This window comes from Trypanosoma brucei (genome assembly GCF_000002445.2).
Source record: "Trypanosoma brucei brucei TREU927 chromosome 11 chr11_scaffold01 genomic scaffold, whole genome shotgun sequence".
NCBI lineage: Eukaryota > Euglenozoa > Kinetoplastea > Trypanosomatida > Trypanosomatidae > Trypanosoma > Trypanosoma brucei.
In genome coordinates this window covers 391314-417757 of record NT_165288.1, presented here as the reverse complement: position 1 = coordinate 417757, position 26444 = coordinate 391314, and the positions used below count along the sequence as shown (strand labels likewise).

At 46.2% G+C, this 26444-nt stretch overlaps 6 protein-coding genes across 6 annotated transcripts, besides 8 other annotated features; all 6 read right to left on the bottom strand.

The window, feature by feature from the left end:
* Positions 1-742: 742 nt before the first annotated feature.
* On the bottom strand, positions 743-3001 carry Tb11.47.0006 (hypothetical protein, conserved; the record flags this gene model as incomplete). The annotated part of the gene is made up of 1 exon (XM_823141.1): positions 743-3001. The coding sequence occupies one exon, from the start codon at positions 2999-3001 to the stop codon at positions 743-745; it is 2259 nt and encodes a 752-aa protein (XP_828234.1).
* A 392-nt stretch (positions 3002-3393) lies between these two features.
* Positions 3394-3443: a microsatellite.
* A 174-nt stretch (positions 3444-3617) lies between these two features.
* Positions 3618-3654: a microsatellite.
* Positions 3655-3982: 328 nt separating this feature from the next.
* Positions 3983-4005: a microsatellite.
* A 119-nt stretch (positions 4006-4124) lies between these two features.
* Positions 4125-4153: a microsatellite.
* A 143-nt stretch (positions 4154-4296) lies between these two features.
* Positions 4297-4316: a microsatellite.
* Positions 4317-4831: 515 nt separating this feature from the next.
* Positions 4832-4852: a sequence feature (AT_rich).
* A 659-nt stretch (positions 4853-5511) lies between these two features.
* Positions 5512-5579: a microsatellite.
* On the bottom strand, positions 5580-8162 carry Tb11.47.0007 (hypothetical protein, conserved; the record flags this gene model as incomplete). The annotated part of the gene is made up of 1 exon (XM_823140.1): positions 5580-8162. The coding sequence occupies one exon, from the start codon at positions 8160-8162 to the stop codon at positions 5580-5582; it is 2583 nt and encodes an 860-aa protein (XP_828233.1).
* A 265-nt stretch (positions 8163-8427) lies between these two features.
* Positions 8428-8458: a sequence feature (AT_rich).
* Positions 8459-8858: 400 nt separating this feature from the next.
* Tb11.47.0008 (hypothetical protein, conserved) lies at positions 8859-10109 on the bottom strand (the record flags this gene model as incomplete). Its single annotated transcript, XM_823139.1, has 1 exon — positions 8859-10109. The coding sequence occupies one exon, from the start codon at positions 10107-10109 to the stop codon at positions 8859-8861; it is 1251 nt and encodes a 416-aa protein (XP_828232.1).
* A 656-nt stretch (positions 10110-10765) lies between these two features.
* Positions 10766-13303, bottom strand: Tb11.47.0009 (hypothetical protein, conserved; the record flags this gene model as incomplete). Its single annotated transcript, XM_823138.1, has 1 exon — positions 10766-13303. The coding sequence occupies one exon, from the start codon at positions 13301-13303 to the stop codon at positions 10766-10768; it is 2538 nt and encodes an 845-aa protein (XP_828231.1).
* An 897-nt stretch (positions 13304-14200) lies between these two features.
* Positions 14201-15598, bottom strand: Tb11.47.0010 (hypothetical protein, conserved; the record flags this gene model as incomplete). The annotated part of the gene is made up of 1 exon (XM_823137.1): positions 14201-15598. One exon carries the CDS (start codon positions 15596-15598, stop codon positions 14201-14203), a length of 1398 nt encoding a protein of 465 aa, XP_828230.1.
* A 1822-nt stretch (positions 15599-17420) lies between these two features.
* Positions 17421-26417, bottom strand: Tb11.47.0011 (hypothetical protein, conserved; the record flags this gene model as incomplete). Its single annotated transcript, XM_823136.1, has 1 exon — positions 17421-26417. One exon carries the CDS (start codon positions 26415-26417, stop codon positions 17421-17423), a length of 8997 nt encoding a protein of 2998 aa, XP_828229.1.
* Between the last annotated feature and the right edge of the window lie 27 nt (positions 26418-26444).

Genomic DNA, 26444 nt, shown 5'->3' with positions numbered 1-26444 from the left:
CTCTGCTTTTATTCTCGGAAAAACGGCTTCAAGACATTCACAACAGATTAAACCAGAGTAGTCTACGTTTCAGCTTGTGTGTGTGTGTATATTTGCGTGTGCAACAAATAAACAAAAAAAGGGCCGATAAGTGGTGAAGGAACAGATGACGTCTCAAGCACTGTTCATAACCCAAACTTTTCTTCCCTTCTTGAAACTGTTGTCTCTTTTAGCTGTTTCACGTCTGCATCTTCTTCCTTCCAGTAGGTTATTCACGCCCCTATGATGTGGGCACGGCTGAGTGGTTCTAATTTCACATATAATACATAAGGATGACATTTGGAACAATAGCGAAAAAAAAAGGAACAAGGTTGAGAGGGTGGGAGAGTAGAAAGAAAGAAAAAGCAGCATCCTTTCCTCGACAAAACGAGTCTAGGGAATTCACAAACTGCGGAGCATCGTGAGACGATGGAAGGCGTTGGGAGCGCTTTTGCATCGCTTTTGTATGTGGAAAGATGAGATTAAGCGGCTCCACCTGAGCACATCTATTTCCGAGCCTATGTCTGTGGGTGTGCCTCCACTTGTATCGTTGTTGCGCATTGAGCTCATCTCACCTGCAAAGTATGTTAATGCACTTCATCACCATCCCTTCCCCGCTTCCTCCTCATGGTCACTGCCTGTTGTTTCCTCTCCACTCCTTGGCACATTTCCAACCCTCCCATAATTCCCCTCTCCTCCTTGAGTTTCTACTCCAAGTTAATTATTACTTGGATTCACCTGCTTTGATATCCTTCATATTCCGTGGCAAGGTAGAGGTGCCGTTGAACACTCTCGTAAGCTCCTCCAGACTAAGTTTCGGCATCTCGGGTGGGAATAACTTGTCACAAAGGGCATCGAGTGCCGCATCTGGAATAGTTTGCACGAACAACTTCCTTCGAATACACATCTTGAATTCTTTGGCCCCAATAACTCCCTCGGGAGAGTAATCCGTCATGGCACGAAACTCCTTTAACACCAGTTGTCGGCGCTGGTCGTATAAGGTGAGGAACTCTTCTGCCCCTCGCGCAGCTAAGGAGATCTGCTCAGCTCGAAGGCGTTTCTCCTCGTCGATACGGGGATCGACCACAAAGGCAGCGAGCTCCTCTTCGGCGCTTTGGGCATCGATTACTTCCCATGGCCGATCATCAGAAGCAACTGCAACTCCCTCAGGCATCACACGGCTCATGAACTCTTCATAAGATACATACGACTCATTTTGTTTGTCGAAGTACCTCAGGAGACTTAGCAGCTCTTGCTCGGATATGTCTAACTTTAGCCGGTTCATAATATCCAGAAAGACATCCATTTTCAGTCCAGTTGAGTTCTCCTTATCCGCCTCTCTGAACGCCTCGACCAACCCCGTTTTTCTACTTAGAAGCATTGCCCGTAGCTTCCTCACCACGTAATTGATGTCAGAGCGGATAAACTCATCGTGTTTGGTTTCCATATAGCTCAAAGACCGCTCATCGCTGGATAAGATAACGAAGGGGAAACCATTGATGGTCAAGCGCGCTCCAACGAAGAAGTCCTTTGCTGTGTAGAATTCACCATTGGGGCGCTTGCTACGCTGCCGCTGAAGAAATTTTCCGCCCACAATGCCCATGTTCCGTATAACAGGCTCGAAGATGGAGATAGTATCATCTGCTGGGTACACTGTGAGAACGAAGCGCCGGATTTCATCCTCATACTTTGCGTTATCCAACCTCATGAGGAACTTAACGGTTACATCACCATATTCCCGCATGCGATTCTCCGCGCGCTTCCGCATCTGAACTTCCTCCAACTCTTGTGCTGTCTTTTCGCGCCTGTGGCAGCCGATTGGGGCTGCTGGAGGATTTTTACCTCCCGGTATGGGATCGTATGAAGTAATACCAAATTTCTTGAGAAGGTGGTGCTGGGTATATTCATCATAGTCATAGATGAGCACATCACGACCAAAAACGTGTAAACAGTTGCCAATACGAATATCGGCGTCAGTATAGTAGTCTCTGTTGCTCGTGTCCTCAAAGGTAAGTGTACCCAATGAAGTGGGGTCGAACCTGCCATCCTTGGGTTTGGCTACGCGCTGCCTGCGGAAGAAACGCGGGAACGGATCGCGACCACTGTTGGGATAATCTTTCTCCACCAATGCAATACTGTCATCCGAAAGAAAGTAGTACAGAGTCAGGTAATGTTTGGTACCGTGCAATGCCTCCATGTCATCCCACACGCAATCGCAACGCAACACCTCGCCGTCATGCTTTAGGAACTGCTGCGTGGCGCGCACCTGCTCGGGTAAGAGTGTGAGGTTCGTTGGGTCGCTGGCCGCGATGGTACGCACGGCATATATTTTCTTTGGCCGATTCTGGAGTTCCGTATATGCGTCAAAGGGAAGCGGCAGTGCCGGGTCAAGCTCTAGTCCTGACTGCGAATAGAAATCACGTGTAAACTTGTCCGCGTCGTACACCATGTACGTCCGGCCATAGAAGGTGATGGTTTCACCCACACGGAAGTTGGCAAATGTAATGGGTGATCCATCCGGAAGTGGGACGATGTGCCGTTTCAGAGAAGCGGGCATGGCAATACCGGAGTTGTCGGCAACGTCCTCTACCACACTCATGGTATTGTCCTCCAAAAAGACGTTAAAGACAAACTTCCGAACGCGTTCCCGCTCAACGAAGCTCTCGGGGACGAGTTCCTTCGTGTAAGCGTAGAAACGCAGCACGCGGCCAGTGAGGTCGACATTTTGCTCATCACTTTTCTGCGTTTGCGTAGCGGTGGGAAGCATCTCGGGAGCATACTTGGAGATGGACGAAACCGTTTGTAAGTTGAACCTTGACATGTCCTCTGGGACACCGTCAATGTGTGTATTGGTGTCATACTTCCTTCCGTGCACTTGAGTGCGGTGGTAACTCCGTCGGAGCATCTCTTCACCACACGTCATACCGGGCACCATGGGAAGAGAAAACTCCTTCTTTAGAGCCCGTGACTGCTGGTAAGCCATTGCTGAATGTGGCGGTCCACCCCACCCCCGCCAAGTGTTTGTTTTATACCTCGAAAAAATCAAAAAAAGAAACTCTTTCCCTCCTTTATTGTTTTCCCCCTCCTCTAACCGCTTCTAACGGAGGTGACGAAATAGGTAGAGATCTCTAACCCCCCACAACGAAAAAAAAAAAACTCTTTCCTGTATCTGACTTAGTTATTTCTGCGTACGCGTATATCTGAATGTGTCTTTCCCACTTTTCTCCTAATAATATCTACTACTATCCAATTTGGGGAAAGATGATAAAGGAGAGAATATTTTTTTTTTTGAGGAGGGGAATGGAAGATATGAAAGTTTGTAGAGTGAGGGAGGAGAAAGAAGTGAATTTTTGCGTGACTGAAGCTCATGCGTGTTATATATATAAATAAATAAATAAATATATATATATATATATGTATATGTAGGTGTATGTGGGTGAGTGAAAGCGTAAGCAAATGATACTTCTGTCAAACAAACACTTAACTGTGCAAATGACAGTCGAGAGTCCTGTGGGACACAAATACGCAATTCTACTTCCAACATACACAAACAAACGGGTTAGGAAGCTACAAATCTACACTTGTTAACAGTATAAGATTATATATATATATATATATACATACATACATGTATATGTTTCTGAGTTTCCGGGTGTGATACGGGTGCCGCGTTTCACACTTCTCTTTAAAAAAAAAAAGAAGAGTAATAATACCTAACGAAAGGATGAACAAGAAACATCCAGAGGAAAATCAAACACGTTAGAAAAACACCTGATCATTATTATGTAATAAACGGCACCATCCGTCCCTTTCCTTGACCATTCTGTCTTTTTAAAATATTTTTCCGGACAATAGAGGGAAAAAGTACAAAAATATGCAGGCACTACTCTTTCGTTTTGCAAAAGGTTGAATTGCATTGACGGATATAAGTGCATACGTAACAACCAACACAATTATTTTCTCAAAAACAAAACAAAACAAAACAAACAAACAAATCTCTTTCCGCTAAAACCACACAAATATGTATATGGGTAAGTGAATGAAGGAGCATTACACGCCTCGAAGCGGCAACCGTTAACAATGTATGTCAATGGATTAACTGTACCAAAAAACAAAAAAAAAAAAAGAAAAAAAAGACACCCACCACCGAGGTAGACGAGTTACATTTATTTATTTATATTCGAGAAAGATAACTTGAGAGAATTAAAGGGGCAATTTCAAAAGTCACTACCAAACGAAACGTGAAGAGATAGAGATAGAGATAGAGATAGAGAAAGAGAAGGAAGGAAGGAAGGAAGTAGCTACAATATAATTAACCGCATAATTACACGTCACTCCAACTTCTTCACTCGTGCACAAGTTGCGATTTCCTCTAAACCCGTCGTGTTGGTTGCGGTCCAGTGACTTTATTACTGGACCTAACGGGTACCCCCCCCCCCACCCCTCGATATTGTTAACGCCCCGTTACGTTTTCAATGCAGAAAAGAAAAAAAACATATTTGTTTGCTTCTCTTCACCCCTTCATTCTCCCTTTCTCATTGGAATCATCATCACCACCGCCGTCATGATTTAAAAAAGGAATTGAGCACACAGAGGGGAGGTGCCTCAACAATAACTGTACGTTTACACAATTGTGACATGAAAAACAAAAAAGAAAAGAAAAGGAAAACACACCCCAGTCGGCCAACTCGGTTCAGCAACACCCCACTTGAACTTGCCATAGCTTTTGTATTTGCGGTTATAAACGTCTGTTTTGTTTTTTTTTAACTTCTGGGTCGTTTTTTCCCCCTTTTACGCAGCGCGGTGCAATAGCTTTTTTTTTTTTTAAAAAAAAGACAAAAGGGAGGAAAGACAGCAAACGAAGAGGAGTGGGTGGGAGTCACCACCACTCCACACCTTGGATTATTAATGTAATGAAAAGAACAAAAAAAATGGATGGCACACTCGCACCGACATCTATCATCCAACTAATATCAGAGGAGGGACCATTATTAAATGTTCTATCGTTGTTGCCTCCCCTTCCCCACCTTTTTCTCATTTTTCTTCTTTTTTTTAAAAAAAATCATTAGTACATGACCTTTGATAGCCATTTTCTCCCTTGTAACCATTTTTTTTTTTCGGGCACCCCTTCACTTCTACTGCTGTTCACTAGCAACCATCAGAAACCCTTCCATGCTGGCAGTAGGAAATGACACTGATCTTCAGGCCATTAGCGGTGGTTTGTCCTGTTGAATTACATTAACAAATATTAATGCATTTTTCTTTCATCATATCCCTCTTCTCGTTTTCTGACGGTACATACGCGGGATAAAGGGGACAGTCAAACGGCAAAAGTCGTCTTTAAGATTAACCAGCGAAACACATACACAAACACTTTCTTTTTTTTTTTCGGTTGCCCTCCAACATCTTTTGGTCAACAACGCTCCACTAGTGCGTTTGTTTGGGTTCTATGAGGGTTATAGAGAGACAACAGATAGAAACTTAGTTGGACTCAAAAAAGAAAGAAAAAAGAAAATAAAATAAAAAGAAAAAAGAAAAAAAGAAAAAGAAAAAAAAACAAACTAACCAAATAACACACGACGGGTCACCCTTCCCACGTAACAGCTTCCATCTACAGAAAAAGAAACCATGGCGTGGGGGAAGGCCCATATGGAGGTGACTGTTGCCGTGTGAGCCATGAAGCGAGCAAATATGACATGCTGCGTTGTATCAAAGAGTTGCACCGTACCATCACGGTAACCAATGGCAAGATATCGCCGTTCCGCACAGAAGGAAACACAACAAGCACTGCAGGATGAATTCATTGCAAGACTCTTTTTTTCATTAAGAATGGCAGGATCAAAGGGGAAACTAAGTTGTCTCCGGCGTCGACCTTCCATGTCGTAGTTGAGGACATCTCCACCGTACCAAATGCGGTACAAATATTCACCTCCTGGACTGACAAGGTCAACAAATGGGGAATCTCGAACCACAGCCAGGCCCAAGTCACCCTGAAAAATACCCGTCAGGCAAACCACGTCTCCAAGCTTTTTTTCCTCTGTTTGTTGAGAAGCGTTCGCTCCCTTCTCGGCAAAATCTGTCACCTCCACAGATCCCGCTGCAGTTGCACTAAATGTTGCCCTCTTCAGATGAGGTCCCTCCGCGTATATGAGAGTGATTTTTGGTGCGTCTGTCGTCGTTTGCTCCACCGAAAGAACATATTGAGAGGGGAAAATGCTCAAACCTGTCAGTTCCATCGAGCGCACATTGGGGAGTTGAGAATTAGATATGGTCCTCGTAAGTACGGCATCGACTCTTTCCTCTGCATCACCCAAGTACTGAAGGATACTGCCATCTCTAAGTAACAAAATAACAGTGTAATCGCAATCCTCCATATCCTTCAGAGGGATTATGCTGCAGCGGATGGCATATGATCGTTGTAGGTACTGCAAGGGGAAAGTGATGTCGGCATGCTCCACATCAATGACTAAGAAACCACCCTCATGCAGCGTCTCCTTCCTAAAACATGCCACTGCCAGGTGCGAGGAAGGCTCACTAAGGGCAATAAGTGGAACAAAATACGGCGACAACCCTCGCTCTTCCAGTTTGAAGAAAGATACGATGTTATTGTTGTCTATTCGACATTCATACACCGCAATTTCCCCCGTTTCGTATCCCAAAAGTAGCTTGTTATACGCATCAACCCACCGGACTGTAATAACTGACTTGGACAGCTTCAGCGATGGTTGTTTAGAGCTGAATGCTAAAGTGTCTCGATTCACTATGCTAACCTTTCCGTCTTTTTGTGGAACAATAATGCCACCAGTGCGGGGAATGAAGTCCACAGTTTGAGATTTCACCCTTTCAATCCACGACCCACAGCGACTCTTGCTGTAATCCAAGAACAACAGCTTTCCGTCAGCTGAACTGCACATGAGCCTGTCCCACTTCTGATCCCTTTGCAGCTGGAGGAACATGCCTGTAACACTACCAACGTGAGGACGAAATACTGATAACTTACCCGGGACACTTCTCCCCATGTAAAACTCGGCGTAGGAAAACACAGCGACAGAACCGTCCTCTGCTCCAACGATGGCAAGTTTCGAACACGTATCAAGTAGTCCTATACGCGCACCGTAAGAAAAGAGCGATGCCGCATTTCCTGTCGAAGGAAGAAGCAGAAATGCGCCATCGAGTGCGCTGCAACTTAGTACAACTTCATCATCTCCGCAGATATCGTCAATTTGAGAACGATGAACTTTATGAGCCCACTTCAAGGCCAGAGAAACGCTGGAACTGGAGGAGGAGGAGGAAGAATGTGCCGTGTGAACCGACCATTCCTTAATAAACCCGTCGTTGAAACCAACAATAATAGAGAGATCCTGCGCTACCCGACGTTTGCTCTTAACGCGCTGAGGATCGTTTATCCAACGAACAAGGGTTATTCTCCCACTTTCCTCCTTTGTACGAAAAACTTCCTTCCCAGAGACCGCATCCCACACAACCATCGGAGAGCCTGCGTAACTGGCAAAGATTTTGCCTGCATAGTAAAGTGAAACCGTCACACTGCTTTTAAGTGCAATTTTTTGTACGGGTATCATGTGGTCCTTCGCCAAATCCCAGAGGTGCACCATTTGATCCACTCCAGCAGTTGCGAAGCAGGCGTCACTTTCATCACTCACCGCAAACGATGTCACACGACCATCGTGGGCCACAACACGGTCGCACAATTTAAGCGACTTCGTGTGCCAAATAAAAATACTTGCTTCCTTGTCCTCAAGACACCCCTCGTTTTCTACGCGCACATAAATATAAGTTGGGGTAATCACACATTCAATCACTGATGCGCCGCTGTGATCACATGTTCCCAATACATCCATTGTGTCCGCATCCCACACCACTAGTCTACCCTTGTGATGTAGAGAAGCTAAGACAATTGGTTTATCAAAATCCATCTCCTCTTTGTTTCGGTTGCATAAGTTACGAATCCCAAGTGCTCCTCCCACTGCAGTTTCATTTCTGGAAGTAGCAGAATTTAACACACGGGGGTGATTGACACTTAAGTTTCCGTCGTAGCACTCTAAGCCATTGATTCCAAAAGGCGTAGAGACAACGCGGGCATTACATGAATTTATCATGGAATGTGAACCAGGTTTTTCCGGCATACTGAGGGGCGTTGGTAGACTGGTATAGTTACACCTGTCTCTCTTTTCCCCCTTTTCTGTTGCCTTTTCCCCCCCCTCCTCTTTCAAATTACCTTACACAAAAAAAAAAAACACTACGCACGTTTGTGCCTAGTTCCAGATGTAATTTTTTTTTTTGACTACTCGAACACCCCTTCCTGTGTACGTTTGCGTGTGTGTGCTTCAGCACAACCAGAGAGATGAAAGGAAAAAAAAAGGGGGAGAGAAAGAAGTAAGCGGGTAGCGCTATATATATATATATAATTTTTTTTTTTTTTGCGTTGAAGGGAGACACGGTATTAGACGAAGCCGTAAGGAAAACACGACCCGCGTTTGACCACTAAAGGGCTCAAAAATTTTTTTTTAAAACGAGGATCGTTACGAGCGCGGCTCGCGCTCTAAAATGTGGAGCTCCACTCACTTCCCCTCACCACATATTATCTTACAAGGCTCACAATTTTTTTTTTGATATGGCGCACCGTCCATTATTGCCATATAGAGCCGATTCCCCAATTACATTGATATTAACCGACGAACAACAATAACGGGAAAGTAAAAGTAACAGAAGCGAGAAACTACAAAAAGAAAAGTTACAAAAGAAAAAGAAGAAAACCAGAACAGTGATATGCGCCGTCGTGCATCCCCCTCTTAACGGTCCCATAAATGCATTTTTTTGTTTTATGTTTTTCGGCTCCAAGAACTCGAATCGTAGCTCAGAGATTTGCCGTCCGACTGGTTGCTTTCTTCTCTGGTTGTCCCTCCAATCATTTGTAAGGCCTCCACCGTAAGAGGATGAGTCACCTCACCCGACACCCGCGTTTCCGGTTCGTGTTCCTCTTCCTCTGCTTGTCTCATAGACCTTCTGACATCATCTGAACAAAGCAATACAAGGCGGTACACGCCCTCCTCCTTCACAGTAACTTTACTTATCGCATCCGTTGAGTCATCCTCGTCCTCCCAGGCTGCTATTGGTTTCTCGCGCATCACATAACAAGTCCGGGTTCCGTTTTCTTTGTGTCTCCTTTTCTTATTCGACACTCGCTCCCTTTGTACCTCAAAGAGGGCTGGCACCGACGGCCCTCGAATAAAACTCTCCCGCTCGTACGTTTTCATTGGGATGTGCAGCAGCACAATACCGTTGCGCCTTTGGGCGCGGAATGGACTGCTCTCTCCACGCAACTTCTGACGCGAAGCGGCGGTGTAGAGGATTTGTTTACACCTTGTAAATACGCTTTGTAGGGGTCTGTACCAAATTTCCTTTCGAACTGCAGTTCCCTTGCTGGGTTCTGCGTTTCGTCCCGATTGTTCCCGTGCCTCCACTGTTTCGTGGGGAAGTGGATAGAACATACCTCCGCCTCCCGGACGGGCCGATATAAGAAAAGGAATACCATTAACAAAAATTCTAATGTACCCCCCAACTTCTAGCCGTGATGTGACAGCAAGTGTCTTCTCAATATCAACCACACCCATCCACGATGCAATACATCGATGCTCAGCGGACGAGAAGTGATAATGGGCATCTTGCAACATCCTCATGGTTGCTGGTTTGGTGGAAATTTCAGTTAATGACAATTCACACGGGACACACATGTAGTAGTATGGTGCTCGTTTTTCGCAACTATCGTCCTCATCAATGTCTTCTGTTGAGGTATCACAATTTTCGGTTCCGTGTGTGCCATCCGCCGCATGAAGGGCACCAGTTCCCCCTTCGTTTTCGGCAAGCACTCGCCGTAGACCGTGTTGCTCTAGCCGCGCCATCAGCTCCTCCACATCATTTGCCTTCACTCCCTCACCAACATCAACAATGTTATCCCATACCTGCTCACGTCTAGAAACCACAGACCGTGACTTCTCAAGAGCACCAGATTTCAAGAGGTTAAAATCCCGCTCGCTGAAGGGGTTGTTAGTTGAACTTATTCGATGTGACATAGTGATATATATCTTACTATTCTCAGCGCTCTCGTCTCCTTTTCGACACTCTGCACCCCCAATGCAGCTCGTTCTCGCCTACATATGTAATGAAAATGGAGATTGGTGATACATTAAAAATAGTGAGCAGGAGGGAGTTGGCAACCTACAAAACACAACCAACAAGTATAGTGCAAAATTTAAAAAAAAAACGGTACGCGCACTGACGATACTGCTAGTAACTTCAGGTGTCGAAAGGCGCATCTTGTGAAGGTGGTAGAACGAGCACACAAGGCTTTCAATATTGTAAAGACCAATCTGGCAAGAAATAGGCTTGCTGTTACAAAAACATAAACGTATTTAGCTTCCCTGGCACACCTCCCCCCCGGTGTCGTAGTCGATTTAGTTTGAAACGTCTGCGGTAACGCGCAGGCATTGATGGTGAAGTACCCGTTTTTGCTCCTCTTGACTCTGAGCGGGCCCATGTAATCCTCAGGTCAGTTACGGAACCGTACATGACACACGGCTTATCGACCAAAGACACAACAGGCCACGCCTTTGTTTACCCTCAGTTATAGAGTCGTCACAACCACCCCTTCTTACTTTTCACTCTTGCAATTCCATGTTTCGATGTTTTCTCCTGCTATCAGTAAGGAATCATGATGTAATTCCAGCCCTTAGTCGTCAACATTCACCATAATCGATACTGCACGTTCACAGAACAGTTCGTTGACAGGACCCTGATTCACCACTAGTGTGAGAGCAAATGGAAGGTTGGTAGTTATTTCGAGCACTTCACTGCGACTAAGGCAAAATGGGGATTTCCCTCCGTCTTCTCCGTCTTGTACGAAAGCCTTTTCCAGGAGGGATAAAGCCGTTGTTCCTCCACATTGTGCCCCTGTTTTGCCGATGGAACTCGTGGAAATGAGTGTGTTGTAGTTTCCTTTCAATTCTTGCATCTTTTCCCTCAAGGTCGCCCCGTCTTCTGTGTTTCCCCCCATCTCGGCTTGCCATGTCGCGTGATAAATCATATGCTCAACCATGAGTAAAAAATACACCAAATGAATAAATGCATTAGATGAGTAGGCGATTGGCTCACCCGCGACGGCGTCACCTTCGCGTATCCGCATTTGGGCATCCGCTACGTCTACTGCCATTAGAATGATATCGCGGCAGGATGGATATACTTCTTCCAGGCGTGCTTGCATCGTTTTTAACGAGATAACATCAAGATTTACGTCGACAAAGGGAAAAATTGTTTCGGCGGCACTACGCCACGCAATAGGAATATATGTTACTCGAGGGGACTTGCCAGCTGGCGACACTAACCCATCACGCCATACGGAGGAGAGGTAATGAAGTAGAGGCAAAAGAAAGCCCATCACACCTTTTGACCACAGCGTTTCGTTCCACGCCATATCCCCCGGCCTCATGCGTGAGAAGTGGTATAGCGAGCGGGATACATCGAAGAGCACGGAGGTTTCTTCAACACAAAATTCCTCAGAAAACTGTGTTCGCCCTTCGGTATCACCGAACATAAGCGATACAAAGTTAGACGAAGGCACAGTATTCAGAATTACAACAGCCCGGAGTAGCTTCACACATGATATAGGGAAGGTCATGAACAAACCAGCGTTGCCTCCTCGCTCCGAATCAACGCCCACCCTCTCAAGAATTTCCTTTCCCACATTGGCGCAAAGTTCCTGACCGTCCTTAGGGGCGATCGTTGCTAACGCACACATGAAGGCGGTTGCATCATCCACCCTCAGAGAGCGCAGTGTCGGTGCCAGGTAGGAAAGGTAAGTTACGAAACCAACGCAGCTCTTCACCCGAAAGGCACTAAGAAGTGTCGCCAGTTGCACAAGGCGGGCATAGGGAATGCGGTATGGTGCGGAACTAACATCGCAATCAGGTCCAGCTTCAAGTAGCCGCTTACTCGCCACATTTACAGCCGCATCCAACGAGGTAGAAAACTGTGCAGAACCCTCAATATTTCGCAAGACATGAAGAAAGTGCACAACATCGGCAAAATTCATAAACTCCAAGCGTTTCACAACAGTATCGACAACAAACTGAAGACGCAACTGCTGAATGCTCTTTGAGCTCGGCAGGTGCTCGATGATAGGGATGATTTTCGACAGCTCGCTTGGAGGAACGTCCAGAATACTTCCTCGGGGTCCTTCACTCATGCCACTTTCACTGCTTTGCTGAGGTCGTTTCATGTGTTTAACCGGTTCAAAGAGTCGTGACATTCCCAGCGCCGCCAGGTCTGTTGTGTCAATCGTGTCAATCAGTTGTTGTCCAGCTCCTCGATTAGGTAATTGTAACGCCTCAACAGCCCGAACAACCGGTGAGTAGTCTTCCAGATACTTCACCAGCTTAAATTCTTGCGGAAAGTGCATCATGGCTCGGGTGAAATTAATCCAATGTGCACCACGAAGAACCTGAGTATTCTCAATTATAAAGTTGGCGAGGCTTGTGCGTAAGCGTTGAATACTTTCGATTGGAAGTGGACTCAAAGAACCCTGCGCCTCAAGGTCGGTACGCCGCCGTTCTACCACACTACGAACGGCTTTTGATAACACGCGCAAGACGCGAACTGCCTCAAATACGTTGCAGTTCCTATTTTCTGTATTTGTGTGCCCTTTCCCGGCATCATAAGTGAGTGTCCATTTTTCCCCGCAATACATGGGCACGATAAGGAAAATAACTTCGTTGCACTTGCCCTCTTCCACTAGGGCAAACATGGCTCGGCTAATCTCCTTCAGCTCGTTGAAGTCTAGGCGCGAGATCAATGGTGATAACGCTGCGCTGTCTCGTACACCCGCTTTACACAGGTGGGCAATGACGCGACTAGACTGAGCGGATGTCATGTACGAAATAAATCGCATCCGCTCGTGGTCGTGTTTAATACACTCCGTGAGGGAAGTAACGAACGCGCCTGTTGGATTCGCGTGGACCACAACAGCTGCAAATGCGGCGTCACGAACAAGTTGACTCATTGACCGACGGAACGTTATACTGTCATGACGTCTATCTAACTTTGTACCTTTGAGAAGCGGCATAACCTCTGAGCGTAGGTGATTTTTAAGTGTTTCCCGTGGAGTGAATCCCTTTCCCTGACGCGTGTCGAGCATTCCATTCAGCTTATCTGCCACGGACATCAGAGAGCGATACTGTACGAGACAACGTTGAAGCAGACATTGCTTCAGCATCCTATTATACACGGTAAAGAATAAACTAGTGAGTGAGTGGAACCTAAATAAACTCACAAAGCGTAATGGAATCCCTTCCCTTCCCCCGTTATTCCTCTCTTTTTTTCTTTTTTTGGTTTTTTTTTGACTCAGCAAATGCCCACAAACTTTCCTCTGTCACACTTTCTCCGTTGTAGTGGTGTTGAAACGGTAGTGCCTGCACAAGGTGTATTGAAAAAGGAAATAAAGGGAAAGAAAAGTACAGCACTTCATCAGCCGAATGATCAAAACAGGCAGGAAAAGAGCAAGTAAGGATAGGGGAGAACCAAAGTGAGGAGAGAGAGAGAGATAAAACTAGCGACTGGCACACGTATTCGGGACAAATAAGTAAGTAACTTACAATGAGTAGAGAAAGCTAAAACAGCTTACACTACGACGGGTTGAGAATAAATCAAAACACGAGACCGAGCACAGACCTTTGAAAATAAAAGAAAAACAAACAACAATCGAAACTTAAAGTAAAGAGAAATGGGGGATGAAAACCGTTTCCCGATGCAAATACTTGAAATCCAATGTGAAGCCCATTCGGCTTGCATCACGGTGACAAAATGCGAAGGTACACACCAGATTTTTATTCGTCACTGCAAAGGAATTCAAAAAAGATCTCCCACTCAGTACTGTTGGACGGTAACAAAGATTGTGCTTTTTTTTTTGATTCAGTGGATAAGTACATCAGCTGATAAACTCCATCTCACATCCTGATTTTATTTGCATCAACTCCGTCGATAAGATGAAGCTACTGATAAGAAAAAAAACAGAATATGGTACAGAGTGCTAACTCAACCTTGCATTTTTTTTCATTTTGTCAGCGCTGACCCCCTGTGATACGTTCCTTATTTTCTTTGTTCCCGTCGTAATTTATCTTAGATCCTTATCTGTATTGATAACTTCTCTTTTATTTTCCGCATCAATCTGCCTGGCGTATTTAATGATTTTTCTAATGCGTTCAGTAAGTGGACCCCGTTCTTTAGCGAGAAGCCAATCCCACGAATCAGCAAGGATACTGGAAGACAAGTTGAAGGTTCTGCGGTACTTCAGATCCTCCTCAAGTTTGCGGAGAGCAGATGGGTAGTCCACTTTATCATCATTATCCAGGTACCATGCATTGCAATTTGGCGTATTGCATGACGTGCAGCGACTAACTCCCAGAATGGTGAAATACCGCTGAAAGGCACTCCAGAGATGGACACCACTTCTCCGTCTGAACACCACCTCAATGTTTTCATCGATGTGCATCTCCTCTCGTATGGGGTGGACGATATTTTGGATGCGCATTTCCAATCGCCGCGAGTATCCATCCGCTAGATTCTCTAACCGATGCCTACTTTCACGCCGGGCAGACTCTCGGTATCGCCTGAAGGCCATCTTAGGAAGACCAGTGAAGGCGTGAAATGATGAATAAGCAGAGCCCGTCTTTCCATCCATCATGTGATTTATGCGGCCAATTGGACTGCGGTATTCATGGGTTCTATTTCCGTTCGCATCAAATCTTTTAGGTGCACCGCCATCCTTAACGCGAAAAGTCATTCCATGCCACTGGAACCTAAATGGAATCTCATTGGGTAGAAAAGTTAGCTGTGGAGAATGCAGTTTCCTGTGGATGCGATACGATTCGAGAACCACCAATACCGCCTTATTGCATTTCACATTTCCAACGCAGCGACTCAACATCCGATGCACCGTCTTCGCTGCAAGACGGTACGATATGCGTTGAGACCTCAGACGCGGCAGTGAACGCGGCCACGGAAGCGGTGTGTCGACTGTCCCCAACCCGTTAAATGGGAATATGGAAGACACGAGTGAAACAACTCCATCGGCACGAATTTGTCCATCTCTCGAACCTTCATTGTGGGTGTCATTTCCCTCAACAGGTGGTGGAAGAGGGGGACGGAAAATCATGTCGTCAGTAAAGTCAATAAACCCGCGACTTTCACTGTCCACGAGGACACCACCAGACATCACGCCAAACACGTTGAAAATAGAGCAATCCTTTGAGATGGAGTCCACATAAGCTGTGGGATCAAATTCGCCAACGCTAAGATGGTTGCAGTTATCCTCTGCAGCACTGCCAAGGGTCGCGGTCCCCCTTGGAGGTGGATCCAAACCAACAAAAACATCAGATGGTCGGAAACTTCCATCCGATGTTTCAGTTCTGCAAAGAATATTGTTTATTAAAATATATCGGTGTCCAGCAACATTAGTGGCCTCGTCGGGTGCCGGAGGTTCCGCTGCAGAAGATTCAACTTCGTTTGACATCGACAAGTGGAAACAAATACGCGTATGTTTGGTACTCCTTTCCTTTTCCCTCCTCCAGTTTTTTTTTGTTTTCTTCCTCCCCCCTCACTGAAGGAAGTGAAGTTGCTGTGTAACGCCGGTACTTCTGTGAAAGTGACGATGGAAAGAAAGAAGAAAGAAAAAAAAAGCAGATTTGCGTTTATTTCCCTCCCCCACGGCCGCCAACAAAGGGATAAACAACAGTATGTATTCACGAATTTTCAGCAGTAGTAAGAAATAAAGGCTTGATACCAACCTAAATAAACACTCACGACAACTGTGAAGTACTGCAGTCGCTATCTTCCAACAACCGAAAGGATGTCCTCTCCCTCGCTAAGCGATTCCCCTCCTATTATTTATGTTATTATCCCTCATCTATAATTCGTTAATATCCTTTTGCCTCCCTTTTCTCCAATTACCTCGCTCTCAATTGCAGCACTTAACATACAGCGTAATGCGCCTAACACGCGCGCTTTTGACGTTCATCATAATGGATCACAAACTCAGAAAAGAAATTAAGAACAAATGTGGGAAAATTGTTGTATATATTTTCGGAAGCACAATAACAGTGCACGGGCATCATAGGGCACTGATTTTATTGTGCATTTAATTTCTTTTTTTTCTTCCAAAAAAGTACCTCTCCTCCTTGTATGGTACATCACATCATTCTGAATGAGATAAAAAACATCAGCAGGAACAATAGGGGAAAAAGAAGAAACAGAAAAAAGAGTATGAAATATTTGAATGTGGTTAATGCTGATGTTACGTCACGTTTCATTTCGCTTCAACCTTCGAACCTCAACTTTCGTTGTTTTTTTCTTTTTTTCTTTTCTTTGCGGTTTCGGATCCACAAACCCACTTATTCAATCTCTGTCTTCACATCTGGAGGAAGCACTTGTCACCATTCGCTTTGAAAACACACAACACATGCTCAACGGGGATAAGATAAGACATTTAAGTAAAATATATACACGCGTTTGTCAGAATGCAAGCACAAAAAAGAAAAAAGAGGACAAGAAGAAAAAAACGTAGAATATCTACCGGAACATACAAAATACAGACACTTGTAGAATCAAAAAAAAAATGGAGAGAGGACCTAAAAGAGGAATATAAGTTCATATACATAAGTATGTATAAATATTTGTGTAGTCAACTTATCACAACTGCTGCCTTCACAATTACCAGCGCCATTGGTACAATTACCGCTACTGTGGTGGGAAGAACCCATCTCACCCAATACATCCGCCACTCCCCATCACTCCTTCTCATCGCTTTACCTCAAATGAAGGAATACAGAAGCACAGTTATCGACTACACAAAATAAAGAAATAAAAAAATAGGAATAATAATAAGAGTAAAACCAAGGAGAGCAGCTGTCCCATTCAGAAAGAGAAGGAAAAAACAAGAAATTAAAAGCGAAAAAAAACTGGCTGAAAAAGAAGGAAGGATGGAAAAGTGAACAGCTCTGGGATATCAGGCAAGTTAGAAAGGGTTTCAAAGATGAACACTGGACGAATTTGAAGTAGAAAAAACGTGGTGGACAACATCAGCAACAGAAATGGAAGTTTTGGAAAGTAAGGGATGGATGAGGAGGGAGAAAACAGGAACTTCAAAAAAATGCACACAAGACCTTTTTTGTTCCGAGCACACAAGGCGAGAATCCGTCAAATCGAACTTTTTTTTTTCCTTCCTCTTAAGTTTTTATTTGGTAAAGCATTGCAGACACCAACTGTTCATCGTTTTTGCTTTTCTACGACTTTCCCCCTCCCCAATCCTACACTTCTTTCTATTCATTCTTCAACTTTCACCTAACATTTGGTAGCAGAACGGATGTATTTGAGTGGCTCACCTTCTTCCTAATTAAATCAAATGACATATACGCGTTTAATTTTTCCCCAAACACCGGGAGGCGCTGCCATTCATCTTCCTTCGATTCCAGCATTGGCGAAGTACCCCGCCACTCAGATCCCCTCGGAGAGGCACCAGTCTTGTGACCATCATGCGTGTCAGCTGAGTAACGGGAACTCTGTTCTTCTTCTGGGTCATTGGTGAAGTAATCATCAGATTTATCTGAATTCGCAGCATTCAGGAGATATGACTCTGCTCTTCGGTGCAATTCCTCAAGGCATTCCGAAACGCCTGAAACGTAGTGCATGGGATTGCTGTGGGACAACAGATCTTGGAGTTGCACAGCCAAAGGAAACCCGGATGTTGTGGTGCGCAGCACGTCTGCATGCTCCTGAAACTCCTCCGATATGATGGAAATAATGAGAACATCACTCATCTCCTCAGGGATTTCTTCGTTACCCGCTAAGGTCTTCGGGAACCGGAGCGCACGCACCAGCTTGACATCGTCCTCAAGGGAATCATCATTAGTAATGTTACCAACCACAACGACAAATATTTTGAGCTGCTTCGAGGGCCAGTTTGCAGGAAATGCCGAGGAGTTAGTCGTGGTGAGGACGCGTAGCGGTAGTTGCAGTGAAAGTGAGAGCGAATCAAAAACAGATTGTACCTCGTTGCACACTTGTTCGCACTCACTCTCGTCATATGCGGTATGCACAAGATGGATGTGGATATTATAAGAATCTTTGTTTCCTCCATCCTTCACTGACGAAGTGCTGGCACGAACTGTTGATGACAACATGGAAGGTGTGGTGGGAGATTTTTCTTTGTCATTAGGAGCGGTAGAATCCTCTGTAGAAAGGGTTCGGACATCCAGTGCAGGCAATTTAAGGGCGTCCTTCTCGTCCTCGTCTGCACATAATGCCTTCTGAAACGAATTTCCAAGAAGTGTTCCAATATTCATCTTGCTACCGTCACTTTCGCAGCAGCTTTCCCTTAAGCGATGGAATACGCTTCGCATTTCCTCCTGTAGCGCGGCACACTTTGTTGCATATTCGGACCCACGTTGCTCCAGCTCATGCAACTCCGTCTTCAAGACATCGGCAGCATTTTGCCTTTCCCTCATGCGCTGCGGCCCCAGGAGCTTATTATAAACGGGAGAAAACTGGTTTCGCACCGTGTTTGAGAGTAGCTTTGTTTCACTCCCCTCGTCTACAGCCAATGCGCCCTCATTGAGGTGGCTAGATATGTTGTTGTTCATTAGTCTGCCTCTCGCACCCTTTTTCATCAGTACTGCGTATGTGCTGTTGTCAAAAATATTGTTACCTTCGACGAGGGCATCGGATCTGTTCATTAGTTGGAGACCAACCCCACCGTCAAAAACCGCATTCTGAAAGATGTGGCAGATATCGCTTCCCTGAGCAGCCTTTGTTCCACAAGTGACAGTTATATTCACTTTGTTGTTAGAGACTACGTTCCCTTCTACGCGCCCCCCGCCAGCAACAAATATACCACAAACTTCGCAGGTGTGGACCTTGTTCTCAGAGAACAACAAAGAGTGAGTTCCCTTGTCGACAGAAGGGATGACGTGATAATTCTTATACTCTGCAGGATTGCGTATAACCACGCCTGTTTGGCATCTCATAATCTCATTACTTACGAAAACGCCACCATAGGCAAAGACGCCACACTCCTTCGCTCCTAGTATGCGGTTCCCAGTAAATAGTGTGTTGCAGAACGGTGCTGAGATAACACAACGCGAAGCACCCAAGATCCAGTTCTTCTCAAGCCGTCCCCACGCCCCCGTGTGCGTAATAATGGATCTCCTGTACCCGGATATAGTATTATCACGCATTTCCATACGCGTTCCCCTGTGCAGGATCACCGCAGTGTCCACCTTCCCACCACAGGAGAAAATGTTGCGCTCAAATGAACCCATTGACCCTCTTTTACCGTGAATGCAACCGGTGAACATACTATTGCTAAATGTGGCATAACCATCATCCGTGGCAACAACATCTCCGTATTCGTCCATGGTTGCTGTATTATTTATGAAAAAACAATGATCGAAACTTGAGGCCTTGGGGTGCGTTTGGGAACGGCGCCGACGGCCGTTAAAACTCTGAGGAACCCCCACTTCGGCGTGCGCACCGCGAAGCCAAACCCCTGCAATCGTGTTCTGTAGGAACAAGCAATTGAGGAATCGAGGACCGAGAAGTTCAGATTCAGAAGTGTATACGATGTTTTCCACTCCTAGAGAAGCACCGCGAATGCAATCTACACCGATCTGGTTTCCTTTGAAGAAGCAGTTTTCAATCGTCCCACCGCTTTCGCACTCGATAAGGACGCCAGAAGATAAACGCCTACTAACGTCACCGTGTGTGATGACGTTGTCTGGGTAAAGAGTGACAGAAAACTGAGGCCAACCGTCCACGCGCAGAACTCCGTCGCTTGGATAGATAAATTGCTCTCTAGCACCTGAGAGTGACAGTAAATCCTTGGTCATGACGAACAAGCATTGCTTCACCAAGGGATTTGTTCCCTTCCCGATAATTTCTATTCCAGAACGAAAATTGTCTTCAAAAACGTTACGCGCAACCTGCGCTGCAGCACCGTTGCACAGAAGTAGTCCGATGTAGTTCTGTGAGAAGAGATTGTTTTCAATAATAGTACGTTTTCCATCGTCTTCGCGGCCCTCAGTGCCTGTAACAATGAGTGGCGCGTAGTTGTTTTGAAAAACGTTTCCCCGTATCGTAGACCCCGAAGAAGAATCGCAGAAGAAGACAACGCGGCCGTACTGATGATTCGCAAACTTATTTCCTCCCACAACAGGACCAGGTCCGCCGCCCCCCCTGAAGGCTAGTGAGACACTAACAGGCGAGGAAAATTTATTACCGCAAATGCGTGTCGTTACGCCTATGAATTGTTGCCATTGTCTTTCTTCTTCCGTACACTCATCCTCAGGCATTGCGACCAATACACTGATGCCGTTCCTCTCAAATATATTGCCGTATCCGATAGTTGCTGACGATAGATGACCCTCAACGTGAACCGAAATATCTGCAATGTCATAAAACACGTTCCGGCGCAAGCATGTGGATTTTGCTCCCAGTACACCGATTAGGTGAATACCCATCGAGCAGTCGTGTATTGTGTTATTTTCAAGGTAGAAGCAACCAGGGGACGTGGCGCCAATTAGTGAAGTAAACAGCGGTATGCGTAAGAGTGCACAAGAGGAGCACACAGACGCAAATGGTCGTCGCAGAGTATCGATCTGTAGCAGGGTTCGCTCCTTGTCACCAGTGACAGCAACGTAGCGTGATGTCACCTGCACCTGTTCCCTCACATTCTTGTATATATCATTTTTCATTATCTGAGCATGGTGCACCAATCTCTCTTGAGTTTCTAGTGTAAACAGCTTCTCTGGCAATGCTGATTGATTCTTGAGAGTAATCATGACGCACACACTATCGTATCTGTCAGCGGCAACTCCGATTTCGTGGCGTGTCTTTACAAAACGACCACACATTAATTCCAAAACGTGCTGGCAGACAACACCAACGGTGAAGTTTTCGAAAATCCTGTTTTCCTGCACGCATATGGTGAACTCTGGCGTCGACTTTTCACTAAGAGCGTGCGGTGGTAGTACATCTGCCCATGGATTAACCACATCAGAAGGGGTGGCGGGTGGGGTTTCTTCTTCAACTTTTTTCCCTTTACGAAACATGGAATTCCTTCTTCGCCGTATTCCAGGTAAAGGTGCTGCGCCTACTATACTCGCTCTCCTTCCACCAACGGAACCTCTTCGTTTTTGCTTGTCCTTTCCGCTCGCACGCGGGGTACCCTCATCAGCGACTCCCTGTACTTCTTGTTTCCCCTCTGCTCTGAGCGTTTGGTGTAGATGAATAATTATTCCATACCCGTTTCTAAGGATTTGGTTACGTCGCACTATTGGCGGTCGGGGAAGCACCAATGGTGGCTCACCGCACCAGTCATCCAGCTCTGTCCGCACCGAGGTGAGAGAGGCCGCTGGGTTGGGTTCTTTCCCCGCTTCCGTCCCAAAACCATTGCACGTCATCGTTAGTTCTGCCGATGCTAGATTTGAACAGCCGCGAATACTCTCAGAAGTAAACAGCAACCAGCGTGGGCGAGTGGAGCCAGGCCCAGCTGGCCCACCTGTGATGACCTCGGCTCCAGGAACCTCCGGAAGCTCATATTCCCGTGTCAAAACGCCATTTAACATGTTTTTCAGCTGGTGTTCTACTCCGCGAGAGAAGAATACACCAACATTCTGGTTGCCCTCCACCACGCTATCAGAAACTTCGGTCATGCTTCCCAATGCAATCCATACACCAATGCCCCCATCTGCCGCCCACGCTCGATCGTACTGCTCCAACAGCGAGCCGCCGCTATGCGAGTGACAACTGTCAAGAGAGCCATATGGAACGACGGTACCTGCAAGGGAAAGGCTTGCTGATGAAAGTGACACAACTTCGCAAAGCATAACCAGCGCGCTGGCGACTGTGTCCCCGTAGTCGCTCAACATCATCAAAAGATCCCCATACATACTGCTGCGTAAATCGTAGGACGTCTTGAAGGAAGGTGGTAAAGGGGTAGCAGCCTCCGTAAAGGAAAAAGTTGTGAAACACCGAGTGTCAGTGGGTTTGGTGTCAGGCCGGCAGAAACCATTGTTTCCTCGGATTTCGCCGGATGTAAAGGCACCAGAAGAACGTGGAGCGGCGTACAACCCAACCCAACCGTTGTTGAGCACTTTGCACCCATAACTCATCGCCTGTGCACCTCGCCGAAGCAATATACCTAGAAAATCGTTGTTGTGAATGTTATTGTTGAGCAGGAAGGGGTTACAACTGCTGCCAACAACAACACCAATGGAGCAATTACTGATGTCATTTTCCACAAAGCTTGCCTGCCGTTGCATCCGTTCAGGGAAGTGCCACTCCACATCCTGCTCAGAAGACGAGCTCACCCCGTCCCTGTATGAAAATTGTAACGACCTCGGTGAAGGTGTTCTTGATGATGTAGTGCCCCTCTGAAACGCGCGTCCGACATGCGCCCCAAAACTATCCGCCGCACACGTTCCCCCCGTCCTTTCACTGAAGTCACTTCCTCTTGATTCTTCCAAACGCCCATCAAGAGAGTACAGCTCATGACACACACCAAAATGCCGATTATTTCGAATCGTATTACCTCGGAAAATTGGAAAAGTACGCGTCTCCGTGCTAGTCATTAGTTTCGTAGATTTCGTGTATTCCTTACCGGAACCCCACGATTCTTGTCGAAGAGGAAGACCACTGAGAACAGTGCAAAGAAAAATTCCGTGCAAATAATTTCGCTCAATTACACACTGCTCGACTGCTGGTGAAGATGTAACAATAGGTTTACCCGCGGTGTCCCTCCCAGCCGCGTGGCAGAGAGGTGGTGATGTGTACGCCACAACACCCACAACACAGTTGCGTATACTTGCTTCCTTAAAGAGACCTTTACCGCCAGCGTCAACAAATACACCACTGATGCGGCATCGCTCGATTACATTCCCGCCACAAAATTGTGGGTTCGCTTCGTCAGACACGTATACCCCAGTTCCCGTACAGTCGCGGATGGTGTTGTCCACAAAGTTTCCGCAACCCCCGCTTTCGGCGTACACACCGTCATCACAGTTTTCAATGACGTTGCCCTCTACTGTTTTAACTGTAGAGTTGTTCCCTACATAAATGCCCACCGGAGCACCGCTTATTTGATTTTGGACAATTGCAGCATCACCATCAGAGAAATCCACAAACGCAATGTTGGTGTGGCGTTGATCAATTATGCGATTGTTACGAATGACAGTTACCAAACCCGTGGACCGTAACCGCGGCAACTTGAAACCCTCAAAAACAATACCCTTCAGCTTTCCGTGGAGGCGCCGCGCGCAGTACCTGCTATCCGCTAAGATGCCAAACTCCACGTTGGAGTAGATCTCATTCTCTTCCAACACAGCGGAGATCCCACATTCCAACAGCACGCCACACGTAGTGTTACCGTATATTTTGTTGCACCGCACAAGGGCATGTGGATTTGCGGTAGATGTTGACTGAATATGCTGCCGTTTGCCAGCAAATGAACGTTTGCTCACCAGGGCGGACCTACGTGTCCGTGCTACGGCTGCTCCAGGGCTCTTCGTTGTGAAATTTTCATCAACATCTAGCGTTGTGTTTCCCGCACTGGAGCCACACTGCAGTCCCACATCGTTTTCGAAAAACTCGTTGCCAATAACCTTCCCCTTCCCGTCACTCGTCACCACCAAACCACAACCCGCGGAGCGACATATTTTGTTGTTTTCTACAAACGGATCACCGTTTGCTTGTATGAGAACACCAGCGTTGCCGCAGGAATGAATGGAATTTTCTCGAATCGAACCGCGCCCCTCATCAGAGACGATGATACCATTTTGTTCTCCCATAATGACGTTCTTGGTGATATCGGGCTCCGCCTTCTCGATGATACAGATACCATATTGCTTGTTCTCCGTAATGATGTTGCGGCTGAATTTTCCACTGGACATGCGCCCGCAGAGAATACCACCCCCACTACATGAGGCAGATATTGTGTTACCTGTAAGTGTGGGATCAGTGTACCGGTCCAGTAAAATGACATTAGCCACCTGGTTACCGGAAATTGTGTTGTATTCAACAGTGGCGGATCCTTCGTTCACGATCACCAAACCACCAGAGTTGGCGAACTTGATGGAATTCTTGCGCAACACCGGGCAACCACCCTCCTTAATGAGAATGTTGCACATCCCACTTTGCGTGATTGTATTTTCCACAAATGTTCCGAGGCCATTGTTTTCTACTACTACTCCATAACGGTTCGAGCTCATAATTTTGTTATCATACACGTAGGGATCTGCACCCAACTCTACCACAATACCACGCTCGTTCTGGGCGATTGCATTATCCAAAGCGGTGCCACCGCTACACGAAAGAAAGTGTATACCAATGTTTCTACCGCTGGTAATTCTATTATGGGCAATAACGGGTGCTGAGTATCCTGAGGAAAGGATTTGTGCTGTCCTATTTCCTATTAATTTGTTAAGAAGAATAAACGGTTTACTCCCCTCCGCTACCTCTACTCCCGCTGCGTTATTGCATTGAATCGAATTAGCTGCAACAATGGCACTGCACCCACCGGTCAATAACAAACCGTTGACAGTACTTCCGACGATGGCATTTCCCATCAAGATCCCGCGAGAAATATTTCGCCATTCCACGCCATTCTCCGCATTTCCTATGATTTCGTTACCCATGATAAGAGGGTTGGCGAAGTTGTCCATGTAAATGGCGACACCTTTTGCGTGCTCAAACCTACATCCAATAATCAGAGGGTGAGCCGCACTACACACCACAATACACGTTGCACCGCAGGAAACAAAACTACAATCTTCCACTACGCCATAGGAGCTGCTGCCGAACCGAATAGCACAGAGGCCACAACTGGAGAACCTCGTGTCTCGAATCTCAACTCCATCTGTTCGTCGTAGCTCCAATAGTTTAGCCGCACGTTCTGAAATGTTAGGTGGAGGAATTGTGATGTTTAACATCTCTTCCAAGAGTTCTCCCAGTTGGTTAAGGCTCGTGGCAACGCCGTAACGTGTGTCTGCAACAGTGGCCGAAGTAAAGTGCTTAATATGCCCGGCACACACCATAGTGGCCAACTCTCTCAGTTCATTTGTCAGTTGCTTCATTGTTTTTGGCTGACCATGTACTACAAAAGTGTGGTTATCATCAAAATTATCCTTGTCCGAAGGGGGAGCCACAACTTTGCCACTATCCTTCCCCCTGAACCACGTGAATGCCCTACGACTCGATGGCAGTTCCAGCGGAATGAGGTTTTGTTGGCTCACTCCCGCGGCCATTGCAGCTTTTGCGGAGCAATGCACGTCTATCCCGACGTAACAGCGGTCAATTCGATTACCTCCGGTAATGCGTAGACCCCTTGATTTTGAGTCTGGAGAGAAGTTAGTGTCATCCACAATAGCAAGAATACCACATATCTTCTGCTTGTATATGCAATTTCCCTCTAGCACAGCAGAACCAGCACCATCGAATGTAAACCCGATGTTTCCTTGGGTCAGTTCGTTGAAGGAAAATGTTGGGCACGCACCCCGTGATATCAACACACAACTACACGGTTGCGTTGGAGTTTCCAGTGAGCTCATGTCGCGGTCTTTTGGAACATAAGAGTCAGGGCTGATGTAAATGCGGCATTTTGTCACTACTACTCGACGGCATGCAAGGAACTCTGGCGGAGTGGTTTCGTCCGCGATGCTATTAATTGCCTTGACGACGACAGCGTTCCCCAAATTAGATGACTGATGAATTGTATTATCACGCACGTTAACTATACCCCTCGTATCAATCTCCATACATGCTATTTGGTGTGAATGGATTGCCGATTGCCAAATGTCAGCACCCGCGCTGTCACCAATTTGTACTCCATAACCGTTGTGACTCTCAGCAATTGTGCAGTTTTCAATATACGGGCGCGCCCATCCACCTATCAGAACAGAGTTCATGTTGCAGCGGAAGAAAACGGATCTTCCGTTGAGAATAGCCACTGCGGACTCCAGTTTACTTCTTGATTTTGACACAAATGTTACCTGTTCAAAATACGCCTCAACATCTCGTGTGATGGTAATACAGGAACCACGGGAGGAGACAACTGGTTCCTCGCCGTCCGCAGCCACAATTTCAATAGGGGCACTGATCAATAGCGACTCGAAGTACTCACCACCCACCAACTCAATACGTTCGTACGGCTTCGCTATAGCCAAAGCTCCCGTGATGCTGCGGTGAGCAGCCAACCGTGAGCGGCTGTTAACGATGATTGTTCGAACCCTTTTCTTCTGCCATGCGCTGTAACGTTCCTCAACAATAAAATTGTTTAACAACATGTCCCTTTCACTCAAACCACAGTTTCA